At 31.3% G+C, this 15,122-nt stretch overlaps 1 protein-coding gene and 1 long non-coding RNA gene across 3 annotated transcripts in view; one reads left to right on the top strand and one right to left on the bottom strand.

Annotated features, from left to right (window-relative positions):
* The window catches only part of LOC139481890 (fucolectin-1-like), a 39,808-nt gene extending 31,506 nt beyond the window's left edge, over nucleotides 1-8,302 (bottom strand). Inside the window, exons 1-4 of one of the 2 annotated variants that reach the window (XM_071265407.1) lie at nucleotides 8,141-8,302; nucleotides 7,224-7,295; nucleotides 2,862-2,984; nucleotides 1,217-1,447 (exon numbers count right to left, since the gene is read on the bottom strand). In XM_071265407.1, coding sequence (XP_071121508.1) covers nucleotides 1,217-1,447; nucleotides 2,862-2,984; nucleotides 7,224-7,295; nucleotides 8,141-8,300 — 586 coding nt within the window. In that variant the 5' untranslated portion in view covers nucleotides 8,301-8,302. The remainder of the gene's footprint in view (nucleotides 1-1,216; nucleotides 1,448-2,861; nucleotides 2,985-7,223; nucleotides 7,296-8,140) is intronic. The other variant, XM_071265408.1, reaches the window with a different exon arrangement.
* Nucleotides 8,303-10,791: 2,489 nt separating this feature from the next.
* LOC139481887 (uncharacterized) lies at nucleotides 10,792-13,673 on the top strand. The gene is made up of 2 exons (XR_011654721.1): nucleotides 10,792-10,872; nucleotides 12,688-13,673. It is a non-coding gene; the product is annotated as an uncharacterized lncRNA (long non-coding RNA).
* The last annotated feature ends 1,449 nt before the right edge of the window (nucleotides 13,674-15,122 follow it).

Here is a 15,122-nt window from a genome sequence, read left to right as displayed (position 1 = left end):
AGGTGATCTAAAAAGAAACGTTGCTGTCGGGGATCATGTAATGGTGCATTTGAAGAGCCTTCATAGACCTTAAACTTAAACCTTAAGGGCATACGATACAGTTTTGATCCTGTATTTACAAGTTCATGAAAATTTGCATATAGGCTATTTTTTACCTGATTAAATCAAATATGTAATAAAAAATATACCTTCATGTGCTATTTTTTGCGTAAATGAGGTCGAAATTTTGTATATTTGCTCGAAATTCAGATTTGTGGCCGTAATTTCTTTTTCGAAAGAAAAACATAACTTTTTTGTTATAAAAGATAAAAACAAATTGTTTTTTGTTAAATAATCGGTAATTTCTGTTTTTTTATAAATATCTTTAAAAAATATGCATTTTTTTATTCAGAAATGACTCATATTTATCAAATGTTCATGAATTGAGGAAAAAACGTGATTTTTTACTGCATGTTTATCACAATTAAAAAAAATCCTCTATTTACAGTTTTATAAAATTTGGGTCACATAATCTCCCTGCAAAATGAAACCAAATGCCGTTTTGAAAAATCGGGGTCCATGAACTCGTTTTCAAATTAAATCAGTTTGAATGATAAAAATCAGTCGAAAAATGCATCTTTTCCCGATATGTCACAGTTTGACGTCGCGAAAATAACAAATTACGTTAGCAACGTCATTACCTTCCCTGTAACTGTATCGTATGCCCTTAAATTGTTTGTAACAACAATAAGGAAAACTTATCTTATCATCGTTCTTAATGCGAAAATATTTTTGTTTTAACGACCATTATGACGACGCTGCTCTCCATAAAACTTTATTTTGTAGAAAAAAAAAATATAGATCCGATAAAGCAGACCTCAGTTTTCAGAAAATGTATTGATGGTCGGACAGAAAACACCATGATCAAACTCCGGTACAGAAATACTCTGATAGAAAAATCGACGTTACCACTATTTCGCAATTCATTGTCGGAGTTAATACCATAAAACATAGGTTAAAACAAATATACAGAATGAATACAAAATGTATTCTTATATATTCTGCATGGTATTTTTTTGTAAAACAGATACTATATCGAAATGGCATAAGACAACAATATAAGGTTCTAAAAAGTAAAACAACAAAAATACCGAACTCCAAGTAAAAGACAAACCGGAAAGTCCCTTAACAATTGGCAAAATCAAAAGCTCAAACGCATCAAACCAATACAACTCACCACAGCAGTCTCTTCTCACAAATATTTCAATTTGTTTGATCTTGAATTCATGACCAAGATCAACTTCCCAAAACGGCAACGGTTCATCCTTGGTGGCAGATATAGTGTTAAAATTTCCATCATTTGCATTCCCAGAAATATATTGTGTACTTGGTGAATATTGCGTACTTTGTTTTGAAATCTTTCCACGTGCAACTTCTTTAATAACCCGATTATTATTGTTAGCATTATCTGGAATAAAATCAATGAACAAAACTGAAATTTTGCATCATAACAATCATCGAATTGTCGCAAGTGATGAAATCGAAAAGAGTTTTTTGATAAAGATGATAAATATTTAGAATTTCTATACTAGTAATCTATAAAAAAAAAAGAAGGTCAACACAGATTTTGCGAATATATCATGTATCATAAAAGTGTATTTTGCGTATCACCTGTATTTTTTTTTCTTCTTAGAGGACAATATTGAACATGTGGTCAAGGGCGATTGATCAAAAATTTAAATAAAATTGGTTTATTTTTTACCGGTATATAATTTTTTATTATTTGTTGCTTATTTATATGAGAATAATGAGATATTGTATGATTGCCAATGAGACAACACTCAGTCAAAGACAAACTTACAGCATTGGTTACAGCTACAGGTCTACATATACACGGCCTTCAATTAGAATTCAAACACAAGCCGTATACATGGCTATAGACGAAAATATGTTAAAAAAAGTGAAGAAATTCAAAAGAGAAAATTAATGCATCATTAAGTTTTATAAGTATTTTGTGTTTTTGCTCACATACATTCTGTAGATTTTATGTTTTCTCATAGTTTTGCATGATGCGTCCAAGTGTACATGACGCAAGAATGTTTTTATAGGATAACAAAATGAAAATTAATATTTAAAACATAAATTGTTGTGCTAAATCTCAATATTCGATGGTTTTTACAGATGCTTTTAAATTCTAATAGTAAAATTTAAATGATTCGACTATTGTTCCAAAAGCAATTCCAAACTTTTACATAGACTGATTTGTATTTTAAGTACTGTTGAAGTTCTTCTATATTATGAACATTCGGTTTTTCCAATGTTAAGGATAAGGATGGGGGCGGATACTTCGGATTGGAAAATAGATTTACTTGTTCAACCCGGCCACATGAATACGTGTATGTTCAAAGCCTATGGCTGTGGCAGCGTCTATGTTTTCATGAAATCGCTTTCGTTAAGGAATTTTGTGTCAATGGCATATCTCATACAGGGTCTTTTAAATATGTTTACAATTTTATCGATTCGATTGAGGGTTCGAAATATTGTGTAGACATTAGTCTTTCTTTTATTTCAGATCTATATCTTAACCTCTACATGTTTTTTTTACTTTTTTTGTCGCTTGGTTTGTTATGTATTGACATGAAATACACATTACCTTTTATAATGCATATTACTGATGAAAAAGACAATTTCATAAAATTCATACAACATTTGTTGTAATTTTACCAGAACTAAAGTTCATTGTTTTATAATAAAAAGGAAGGTTTTTGGGTCAACAAAACTAGAAAAAGCGCCATGATTTACTGTCTGCCTTGAGTAGTAAAACGGTTTTTGAATTATGTTTTTTCATTGTTCTAGAATTAAAATATTGAGTATAGTATAACCTTTGTCCTTGTCTTCGTAATTCTTTTTCTTTTTAGCTTTCAAACTTTCCAGTGTAATTGTTAAATTCTCTTTGAATTCATGTAATGCTTCTTTCATTTTGCTTTCATAACTTCTGTCAGCATCTGTAAAATCAATATACGGACGAAAATCACAAAATGTTAACTATATTTTTCAGAACACATTATTTTTCATATAGTGGAATCTTTTGAATGCAGATTTTGTAAGTGACAGGTGCGTTAAAGGGTATCTTAATCATGATTAAAGCCAGTTCAATTACTATTCACGTCTTTAATTGAATTTGCCTTCCAGTCGGAAAATAAATCCCTTCTAAGTGTTTGACACAGAACAAGAAAATTAAGTTTTTTTTTAAATAGACAAATATAAACTATTTTACAGGACGTGTAAAGATGGACGTAATGTTTTTTTTTCAAAAACACTTTGTGCAAATCTTCGATTTTGAAATTCAAGACGGATAAATATTAATCTGTATGTTATTGTTGCGAGTTTTCCCCCCAAAAAAAGTGGAAGGCCTTTTTATACATTTGATTTGTTTTGAAAGACAATAGTCAATAGTCAATCAGTTGTATACATAGTGTCGAAATTATTATTCAGACAGTGTTATCAAAAACTTGTCGCATGAAAACATTAAAAAGCGAACAACAATTTTTTGCAATAGTTTATTATGCACTGTATGTATATACACAACATGATATAAATCAATTGGAAAGAATACAACGCAGAGCAGCTAGATTCATTACAGGCGAATATAGGTCTAGAGAAGAGGGGTCGGTCACCAAAATGCTAGCCGAGTTAGAACTAGACAACCTTCAAACGAGAAGAACAAGTCAACGGCTGGTATTTCTGTACAAAGTGGTTGAGGGGTTGGTCCCAGCTATTAGTCCCGACGATTTTCTTGTTAAAAGTAAACCTTAGAGAAAAATCAAACCTAAAACATTTGACAATTTTGTAATTGCCAATATAGTGACAAATTCAGTGAAGAACAATTCGAAGGCACTAGAAACTATTCCTAGCTACACCGATCCATATAAGAACTCTTTCTTTGTAAAGAGCATACTACACTGGAACCAACTGGAAGACCGTATTGTATGCGCAGATACAGTTGAGAGCTTTAAGGCTGCTCTCCAACACCGCCAATAGGTGTCTCTCTCACCCGTTGAGTACAAGCCAGAATTGGTATCTTCAACGTATACATACAGAAACAGACATATACAGATACAGATGTTATAGCAGCTTTCTTGTGCCCGTTTTGCAAAACATCACAATCTATGATCTTTCAGTTTTAAAAAAAAAAAAGTAAAATCCCAAATTACAACATACTTTGAAATATAAGATAATCATTTATGAGTGACATATATAACCTTTTCGCTATAATTTTCATCTTCATTAATAAGACCCAGCGCTCTTTGCTAAGATGTATTAATCGTGGTTCACTTCATTAGATAATTTCTACTACATGTACTATAAGTTTTATGGTTCGCTGCTGATCCCATACAGATCGATAGATAATTAGTAAAATCCATAGGGGATGAGGCCATAGGGGGTCAGTAGTGAACCGTATAGGAAATACACCACTAATGCATGGTCCTATTGCTTTCTATGTTAAATTCCCCTGTTTCAAGCAGGCACACCTCTTTTGTTTTAAGTTCAAATACAGTGGTAATCATTGCATTTCAAAGCAACACTTTATGGTGTTGTACTGAAAAAATCAACATACCTTTAATGGCATATAAGAAAGAACTGGTTCCCAGAACTTCGGAGGTACCAAAATAGGTACTTCAGATCTGACAAACAGACCAAATGTACCCTCTTTTTAAAATTTGGTGCATTTATTTTATTATTCAAAATCCAAAAGTGTTCTACAATGATCACCAGTCCTTCAGCTTTCATTTGATACCAAAAATACCTAAATATTCCATATATTTTGAAAGTTACACTGATGCGTAGAAACTATTTTGTGTAAAATATGTACTACTTTCTGGTATGTGCTTTCTAAATTAGTGGTGTTACACCTATATAGAATACGCATACGGAACTTTTCCAGCGAAATTATGTATAAAAAGAAGAAATGAACAAGTAAAACTGTGAGCTACTGCTCACTGATGATACCCCCACCGAAATATTTCGGTAAACAGGAAGTTGTCGAGTGATGAATCTGAAAACGCATCACACGGTATAACTGACTTTTATAAACCCTGAAACCAAATTTCAGAATTCCTTGTCAAGTAGTTCATGAGAAAAATGCGAAATTTTCAACTTGGCTATTATGTGTAAAATGATACAAGTGTTCGGTAAACAGGAAGTTGTCGTGTGATGAATCTGAAAATGCATTACACGGTATAACTGACTTATATAAACCCTTAAATCAAATTTCAGAATTCCTTGTCAAGTAGTTCCTGAGAAAAATGCGACGATAATTTTCAACTTGGCTATTATGTGTAAAATGATACAAGTTTTCGGTAAACAGGAAATTGTCGAGTGATGAATCTGAAAACGCATCATACGGTATAACTGACTTATATAAACCCTGAAACCAAATTTTAGAAATCCTTGTCAAGTAGTTCCTGAGATAAATGCGACGAAAATATTCATGGGACGGACGGACTGACTGACAGACTGACGGACTGACGGACTGATGGACTGATGGACTGACGGACTGACGGAAGGACAGACAGAGGTAAAACAGTATAACCCCTTTTTTTCAAAGCGGGGGTATAAAGACAATAACAAAAATCGATGACATTATCATTTACTGTTAACATGACGTCATAAACCTCATTTGAAATTTACTGACCCCTACGTAACCATTTGGGGTCACCACGTGACCTCGTTTAACCAACCGCACCGTTATTATTTATCAGAGGTGCGATTAAATTCTATACTGTTCTTCATTAGTATTGAACATCGCTCGTAGATATTTGCATCAATACTCCGATCTATGTTAATTGGATATTCTAAAAGTTAGAATAAGTATCGTCAGTATACTTGGTTATAGTCGGAGATTGCTCTAACGTCTAAAAGTCGTTTTTAGGACTTTCAAAATTCGTATGACAACTAATACAGAAAAAATTGAGTTTGCCGACAAAGACTAAGGGTGGAGGGTTGGGGGGGGGGGGGGGTGCAAGTTTCTGTCTCGAAATATATAAGATGTATTGTCAAATAAATAAACCAACATCATTTGATTTCTTATTAATTGTTCTCCAAGATTATATACTTGATATTCACGTATTTTGTTTACGTCCTTTCAATTTGAACACGTTTTCGTATGATTGCATAGATTAATTCCGTACCCGTAGAAATTGGACAGTATATCTATGCATATGAGTCCGAAGACTCGCATTTATTAACAAGAATTGCCTTTTCATCAGACCTACCGTTTGCAGATGTCGCACACGCTAACCTATTTGCACTTATTAGATCCCATTGTATCAATCTTTTGTTGCATATCATATGTTCAGCACTAAGTATCTTTTATTGATGTATTCAATTTATGATTTGCTGTCAAAGTGACGTAAACAAAGTATATAATGCATATCATGTTTATCATGTTTATCTATTGCATATCTTATTTTTCACTGAGATCTTCTTTTTTATCGTTTTTTTCAACAATCCAAAAAATGTATTTAAACCCATTTTTTCATTTTTGAATTAATGTTATTTACTTCCATTTAGACCATGTCGCAATTGTATATATGACCTTTGAGTATGTATTTTAGTTCCTGTGTCTGTTACATGATCGGTAAGTCCACTGATGCATCAATTATCAACTTAGATTTACTATTTTTCATTTTTGTTTAATCTGCCTATTAGTGCATCTGATTCGATAAAGAGATTTAAGCTAGAACATTGACTGTTAAATGGTAAAATACTGAACTTGTATTTGTGACTTACAAGTTTGGATGATAATTGGTTCATGCATAATACCTAATCGTGAAAGTACAAAATTATTTAAATAAGACGTACAGAAGATGCAAATCAAAACACGATACTTACAATATAGTATAACATTTGATTATTGAGAAAGGAAACATATTTTTTTTTGTAACAACCTCAGCCCCAAAATGGCAACAACAAAAACCTTAATAGAAATTGGCAAATGTTAAAAAGAAACCGACTGGTTTTTACGTGTCCTTTTCTTGTTTGTTATCCAGTTGCTTTTTTTTTCTGTCGCAGTGATATTAGTCCAATATAATGAACATTTTATATCATATTTATCAATGATGCATATCTTATTACTCACTGTATTATTTTTAATCTTTTTTGCAGCAATGCAGAAAAGACATTTATACCTATTGTAAATGTTATTTGTTCCGGTTACACTTTGTCTCCATTGTATGGATTACCTTTGAGTATTTGCTTTAATTCCTCTGTCTGTTTCTTGATCTGTAAGTCCACTGCTGTTTCATTTATCTCACCTTAATTAACTATTTTTCGTTTAAAATATTAAATATCGAAAGATAATAATAAAAGTGTAACAGCACTGTGAAGTAAAACAATTTGCCATTCAAAAATTTTTTTGTTTGTTTTTAAAGTCCTTGTTAATTTTTACATGTTAAACAAAAACTCCTTGAAGCAGGTCATGCTTCAAGTAGTTTTTGTTTAACCTGCCTATCACTGAATATAAATCGATAAAGAGATTTAAACTAATACGTTGAATGTGAAATGGTACAGTTTTGAACTTTTATTTACGACTGACAAGTGTGGATAATAATTGATATAAGCATATAACCCAATCATGAAAGTATCAAACTGACTTGAAATAAGACGCACAGAAGCAAGCATGGGACTTAATTTGCTTTTTGTCTAATCAATATGAAGTTTCAATATGATTTAATGCTTGATGAATTATTGAAGAAAAAGAATAATTGTTTTAACTATCCCACTGCAAAGAAGGTCAAAAAAGAAAATAGATAGAAATGTGTAAAACTTTAAAAAAAAAAATGCTTTCTACATAGATTTAGGAAGATGTGGATTGAGTGCCAGTGAGACAACTCTCAATCCAAATAACAATTTATGAAAGTAAACCATCATATGTCTTTTTTCTTGGTATATGTAATCATTTTTTGCTGTTCCAGTTACGAACACCATATATATCATGTACATATAATATCATATAATTTCAATCTAAGCTGTATATCTTATGAATCACTATCTTATATTTCTTTGTCATTTGACAATGCTGAAAATATGTTCACACCTATTTCTTGATTAGTAATGTATTTTACTTCCGTTTACATCATGTCCTTATTGTAAATATTACCTTTGAGTATTTGTTTTAGGTCCTCTGCCTGTCTCTGTAAGTCCACTAATGTTTCAATGATCTCATTTGACTTAATTATTTTTTGTTCAATAAGATACACATGTACAGCTAATAATAAGACCATAACAGCACTTTGAAAAAATAACGTTTGCCATTCCATTGCTATTATTACTGAAGGTTATAAGTAAGTCATTTAAAATGACACGCTTCAAAGAGTTTTTTTTTGTTCGAGACAACCGAACAGAACATTTAAATCAATATAGAGATTTAAATCAAAACATTAAAATATGACAATGCAGGCGGAAACCCAGCTTTTTGTTAGAGAAAGCGATAAATGCTTACTGTAATGTTTACTATAGTAACCAAAAATTTAAAAGTTAATAGAAACAAATAAAACGACAATTTTCTTCTCAATTACGAAGTGTTTCATTTTAAAAACACAATTTCCATACGTTTTCAATTTATCTATTGCATAGTAATGCAGAACAATTAGATATCAAGTTGACGACTTGGGTGTCTATCAAGTTGGATGTAGAAAATGCATAACATCCGATTTAAAAAAAAAACATACTAGGAACGGAGAACATATCAATCAATTAGTTCAGTAATTTTCGTGTCTGTCCTTCTATTATGTGTCTTAAGAAAAAAATCAAGAAAAGGGCTAACAATTGTACCGAAAAGAGAAAATCGAGTGCACCTTTTTATGTTTGGGCGTGTTTGAGGTGTACATTTTGTTTTTAAAACGTTCAAAACAAGAGTATTTGATATATCATCTCGCTTTAGATTCTATCATTTTATATATCAAAGCTACAGGTTGACTTTATAACATAAAAAAAATCACAGAAGAAAAAACGAAATATATTGGTCAAGTGAAATACCTATCTAATGAATCACAAAAGCAGAGTAGGTGTGCGAATAGCTATTTTTTACTAAAAGTACTTGACGACACCCTTTTAAGTTGGATGATGAAAATGCATATCTTTGAAAAAATACAATTTTTTGTGTGTAATAACTAGGGTTTATAATCTTCAACAACTGAACAATTTTAGTCTGCGCTTCCACGAAATGTTTAATAAGAATTTTTATAAATCTTTCAGAATTTTCGAAAATTCCACCTGACAACCGATCAAACAACAGTTTTAAGTTGAATCAATGCAGATAATATCATTAACTGATGCTCATTAGCTAATAAATACATTTGTCTTTTAAAAATACAACTGACATATATAACATGTATAATGATCATAATTGTTCTATGTGGATAAATTTATCGGTTTTCAAGAGCAAAATTGGCAGAGCGTCATCCCTACAATGGCTTCCATTTCTACGATTGTGAAAATGAACTGGCGTAATGGGGAGATAATTTTGACGAAGTAGAATCCTGACTAAATGGTAAATAGAGAATCTGCAATCTCGACTAACAAGTTTGGATTATAATTGAAAGGTAAATGTTAGTCAATTATGATAGAAATATCATCAGATCATTGCAAGGCATTTTTAAATTGATATCAAGGTTTAATATTGACCGAGGGCTTATAATGCATCCGACATGAAAAATAACATGTTTTGATATTTTCATCATATGCATGCTTCAACAATGGAGACAAATATCAGTCTAAATATGTATCCTTGTATTAATAAGTGGTTCTACGGTAGAACTTCAAAAAGTACAACGTTAATGGATGTTCTGTCGAATAATTGACAATTTATTACGTTCACTATGAAACCTTTTTATTAATCACGTTGGCCGTACATTCCACAGCAGCCACATCAAAATCATATCACGTGTTTGTTTTTGTTCTCATCTCATTGTTAAATTGCTTGATCTACGGCCTTTCACGGAGTAAGTAATTAATTAATTTAATTTGCAATTATTACAAATGTATTTTTGTTCATTTTAGTAAGTTCAGTAATCGTTTTATTTACTTTGATTAAGAATTTTCATTGTTCACCTTTGTTACACAACACACGACCGCATACACATTCACATCGTGTTATCTTAACTAACGAAACACACGCATTATTGTTATTTTAATGACTTTTCAATGTTTTACGAATGTCTAGAAGGTGTTATTGAATAAATTTGCATACTTATTTCTGTCTATATTAATTTTGTATCTGTATTAAAATTTTGTTTATTTTGGTATAAATACACGAGATAACCTTGATAGCATGTTGATACGTCATACTTTATTTAAAGAAAAAATCTATGAAACACAATTAGTGCCACATTTAGGCGTACAATTTTGTCTTTCTAATGAATAAGTTTAACTTTTTCTAAGCGCATTTCACATAGGAAATTGTTACTATTGTACTATATACCTTTTATTTCATTTTTTTAATCAGTTAAATTAGTAATCCCACTCTTTTTTACAGTTTACATAATATAATAATTGTTTATTTTTTATATACAGCAAAATACATACAAAATTCTGAGACAAATTTTTAAATCAAGAGAGCCCAATCGTTAAACTAAACCCTACACTTGAAATCTCACGATGAATAGTTCGGATACTTTTTTTTATCATCATGCATTTTTAACACGACAAACTTTGGTCTTATAAATATCTTTCGACATAATTATGTAACTCAATCGTGTTTGAAAACACCGCCATTATTACTTCATGATTACTATTTATAGTTCAATAACTTGGAACAGGAAGTCATATGACATGTTTGGCCTTTTAACTTCCTGGAGGGTGCATTGAAACATACAATGGAAACAACTTAAAGTCAGATATATCTTAATTATGCCGTGACTGTTTTTAATATTATGGGCTTAAACTATTTTACTTTTGATTTTGAAATTTTAGAATTTACAATAAAGTAGTCAATAAATCAAACTTATTAAACTAATCATTGCAAGTTCGAAGGTTTAAACCTTTGTTTTTATAGATAAAAATATTGATTTAAGAGTGCTTTTAATTTTTGATGACATATGTTATTATTTCAAGAAACCTAGTAAAATGTACTGAGCACTTTGAATTAGCAATGGTTGGCATAGTCTTTTATTACTAAATTATACTTATTTTTAGACATTCATGTCTTTCGTCAATATACAAATATAATGCAGCTTCTTTTAATCAAAACCAGTTCAACTCGTAAAAATATATAGTAATTCAGGTTAATTCAGGAATATGTTTGTAAACATCAACATGACCAAGACAAAATGAGACAATTCCGTTTCCTTTCAGTGAACAGTATGAAACAAATTTTATACTTGCTTAACTTTCGCTATGTAATGAAAGTCGTGTTATAATTCCAAAAGAGCAATACAGATGCGTGAAGTCACAAGTATATTTTGAATGAAACCGAAGATCATGATGGACATTTAAAGTGAGGGTTCCGCGCTAGAAAATACACTACAATTTGTTGACGAGTTAGTCTACATGTACCATGTGTACATGCATAAGAGTTTCTACACCTTATTTGTTATTGGAAAAATCGTTTTAAGAAATTGAATATGTAAAGACCGTTGATTTAAAACTATGTTTTGGTTTGAGCAGTCATTACGTTATGACAAGTTAGTTCATACAGTCTATTTCCGTAATTAATACTTTTCAAATATAGTTAAATCAGCAATTACAAAATGACTGATTTATGCATTACCTATGTAAACATAAATATTACAAATATGTTGTGAAATAGATAACAATTTACATATTTTCGTTATTCTGAATGCTAATTTCTGGAAGAAAACGTTTGTAAGAATGAATGAAATTCGTAATAACGAATAAATACTTTTGTTATAATGAAAATAACTTATATTTCTTGTACATTCTTAAAAAGACTCTATCTGGCAAAATCGTGTTCACCGTTTTGACTCAAATTATCACATTCGTTTTAAAACCATGTAAAACATTTCCCCGAATTATAAAAAGTCTAAAATAAACAATTTACATGTGATGGGCTGGAGAAAATGTAGCTTCGTTTCGTGTGTATTTTAGTCTTGACGCCAACTAATTAAATATCGAGTTGACATCCGAAGACCTCCGATGGTGATATAAGCGATATACACATAAATGTTGATAAAGCAGAAAGCGAAGTCATGCAATTGGAATTTTTAAGGTCTGTTTCATTTTATATTATAGATTAAAAATATGTTAATCGTCGTTTTTACGTGTATAAGAATGAGTTTTTTTTTATCCAATCAGTCAATCAAAGGATTTACCTTTGTTTCACCTTCAATGTTGACATTAACTTCCTATTAATAACCGAACACGCACAATGCATGCATTAACCAGCTATAGCTAAGGGATTTAATTGAGAGTCACATGATTACTGATTCAATGAGGTCAAATTATTCACTTGAAAGTGAAAACTAGTAAATCATCATCATTTTTTTTAGCTGATTTTGATTTTTGATATCCTTTACAACAATAGTGAGTTATTCTAACTGTGAACGTCTTTTCAGCTATGTTAGAAATTGTATTGATAAATAATTGGCCACCGAACTTATGACTGAAAATAGGATAGATAATCAGTCCTTTTCGTTGAAAGCAATATGGTATATATCCAATTATAATATTTTTTTATTATTATTCAAGGGTTATTTAACATGTCAACGTCAACACAGTCTTGTGGTGTTTGTGAACTTCGTCATATAACAAAATCCTCTATAATCTGGTGTACTGAATGTGATGAAGGGTTGTGTACAGAATGTCAAGAACATCATAGTTTGTCCAAATCTTCAAGAAGTCATCATACAATACCAATCACCAATTACCAGAATTTACCACCTTATGTATTAAAGATAAGTCAGTACTGTGACAAACACAAAGAACAATTTCAATTATACTGCAAGAATCACGAAAGTCCTTGCTGTAGCCATTGTGTTGTTCAAAGTCACAATGAATGCCGAGATTTTATCAAACTAAGTGAAGTTATTATCAGCGCCAAGACATCAAACGTTTTTCTGGAAATCGAACACACTTTAGCTGAAGTGTCAGAAAACATTCAGAAACTCTGTAAAAACCGACAGGAAAACCTAGAAAAAGATATCAGAAAAGAAAATCCAAATTGAACAGGAAATCGAACAGACCAGAATGACTATTAACAACCATCTTGACAAATTACAAGAGAAAATAAGAAAGGAGTTATGTGAGGTTGAAGAAAAGGAATACAAGGAAATTCGTCAGTTTATATCATTATTGCAGGAAAAGGAAAATGAGATAGCTGAATATCAGACAAACATTTTAAGCATAAAGCAATATGCTTCAGACCTGCAGACCTTTATTTCTATGAAGAAGATAGAAAGTGACGTATCCATGACAGATGAATTTCTGCAGTCGCTGATCGATAAAGATACCTTAAAACATCATTCTTTGGTATATCATCTCGATAGTGCCATTCGAAATTTCCTATCCAATACACACAGTTTTGGACAAGTTGATATTGAAGCAGAACCACTTGATGTTGTCTTGACAAGGATTAAGGGAAAACAGGCTCAGATTATGGTACCAGACATCGAATCAAATACAATTAAAGATATCAATCTGATTCTTCAAAAAATAATAAATTGTACGGGAAATGACGTCATAGGTTTATGTTTGTTACCAGATGGTAAAATGGTATTTACAAATTACAACAGTGGTATCAGAATTTTATATAATAACGGATCGGGAAATCGTGATTTGGTGCCACGATATCTCAGTAGCATGAGTTAAAATCCCGACCAGGGAAGAACAAAAAATTTGGTAACGCAAATTTGCAGATCTAACATTGTTGGGCTGGTATTTAGACGAATTATATATATAAACGCCTAAAAAGTGAACAAAACAACACCAATAAAAAAAAAGGAAACATTAAATTTAATTATCTATAAATATTTCGGATAACAGATATCCTTCATCAGTATGACTATGATGTAAAATGAATCATATGAATCTATTCTGATTAAACTATAACAATCTTGAAATTATACAATAAAACAGTTGAAACCGAACATCATTGTTTCTAGACGCTTGTACAATTCTAAAATTTCAAAAATGACTTAGGTTATATAGCTTTTTACAGCAGAGACTGCAAAGATATGCTTCAAATAAAAATAGTAATGTGTGATATGAATTGGTACAATTCTAAAAGTTCACAGGTGACGACAGTTAAGATGTTACAACAACTATAGCGTGGAAATACATTTCCAATATACAGCACTGACTAATCTACGCTGGTATAATATTTCAAATTTGACAATAGTAGAGTAGTAACACCAGAGGCTGCGTATTAAAACATCCAAAATAAATGGCAGTTCGATAATGATTAAAACAATAATAATAAATTTTGGCAAAGGTTAAATAATTGAACGTGACTGCGTACTTGTTCATCCCTCCAAAATGAATAGAACCAAGCAATTTAAACTGGTATAATTACAAAAAATTTAGAGTTGACAAAGGTAAAGAAATAGAAACAGAGACTGTGTAGTAATCAGTAATATAACCCAAATGTAAAGCGCTGTGCGAATTCGAACTAAATCTTTTGATTTATCCGATTTGTGCCAAAGTCTTTAATTTTCTTTCCCGAGTGAGTCTATCCTTCCTAGACCAAGTAGTGTTGTGGTCTATGATTGTAATGGTCAGTCGATTGAGATATGCCTTAGTGTGTGCAGTGGATCTCTAATGTCGAGAGAGGGAGATCTGGCTTGCGTTCGTATTCGCTACAATGGCCGTTCATACATTTGTTTGTGAAATGGCTGTTCTGACTCGCCAACATACTGTTTACCACATTTACACTGTAGAAGATATACAGCATTTGTATTCTTGCAATTAACATTGCAAAATATGGTGTATTCTGTACCAGTGGAGTCACTGTTAAAAGTCTGGGTATGCAGTATTTGTTTGCAAGTCAGATATCGTTTGTTTCAGGAAAACCAGTACAGGTGGCTCGGGAAAGATTTTGGATAGTTTAGGATGTTTTTCGATTTCTTTCCAATTTTTGTGGATAAGGTGTGATAAGTTGTCAAATTCGGGAACACAAAAGGCACCCT

This window comes from Mytilus edulis, chromosome 7 (genome assembly GCF_963676685.1).
Source record: "Mytilus edulis chromosome 7, xbMytEdul2.2, whole genome shotgun sequence".
NCBI lineage: Eukaryota > Metazoa > Mollusca > Bivalvia > Mytilida > Mytilidae > Mytilus > Mytilus edulis.
The sequence above is the reverse complement of the archived record's forward strand: the minus strand, read 5'-3'. Positions and strand labels throughout refer to the sequence as shown.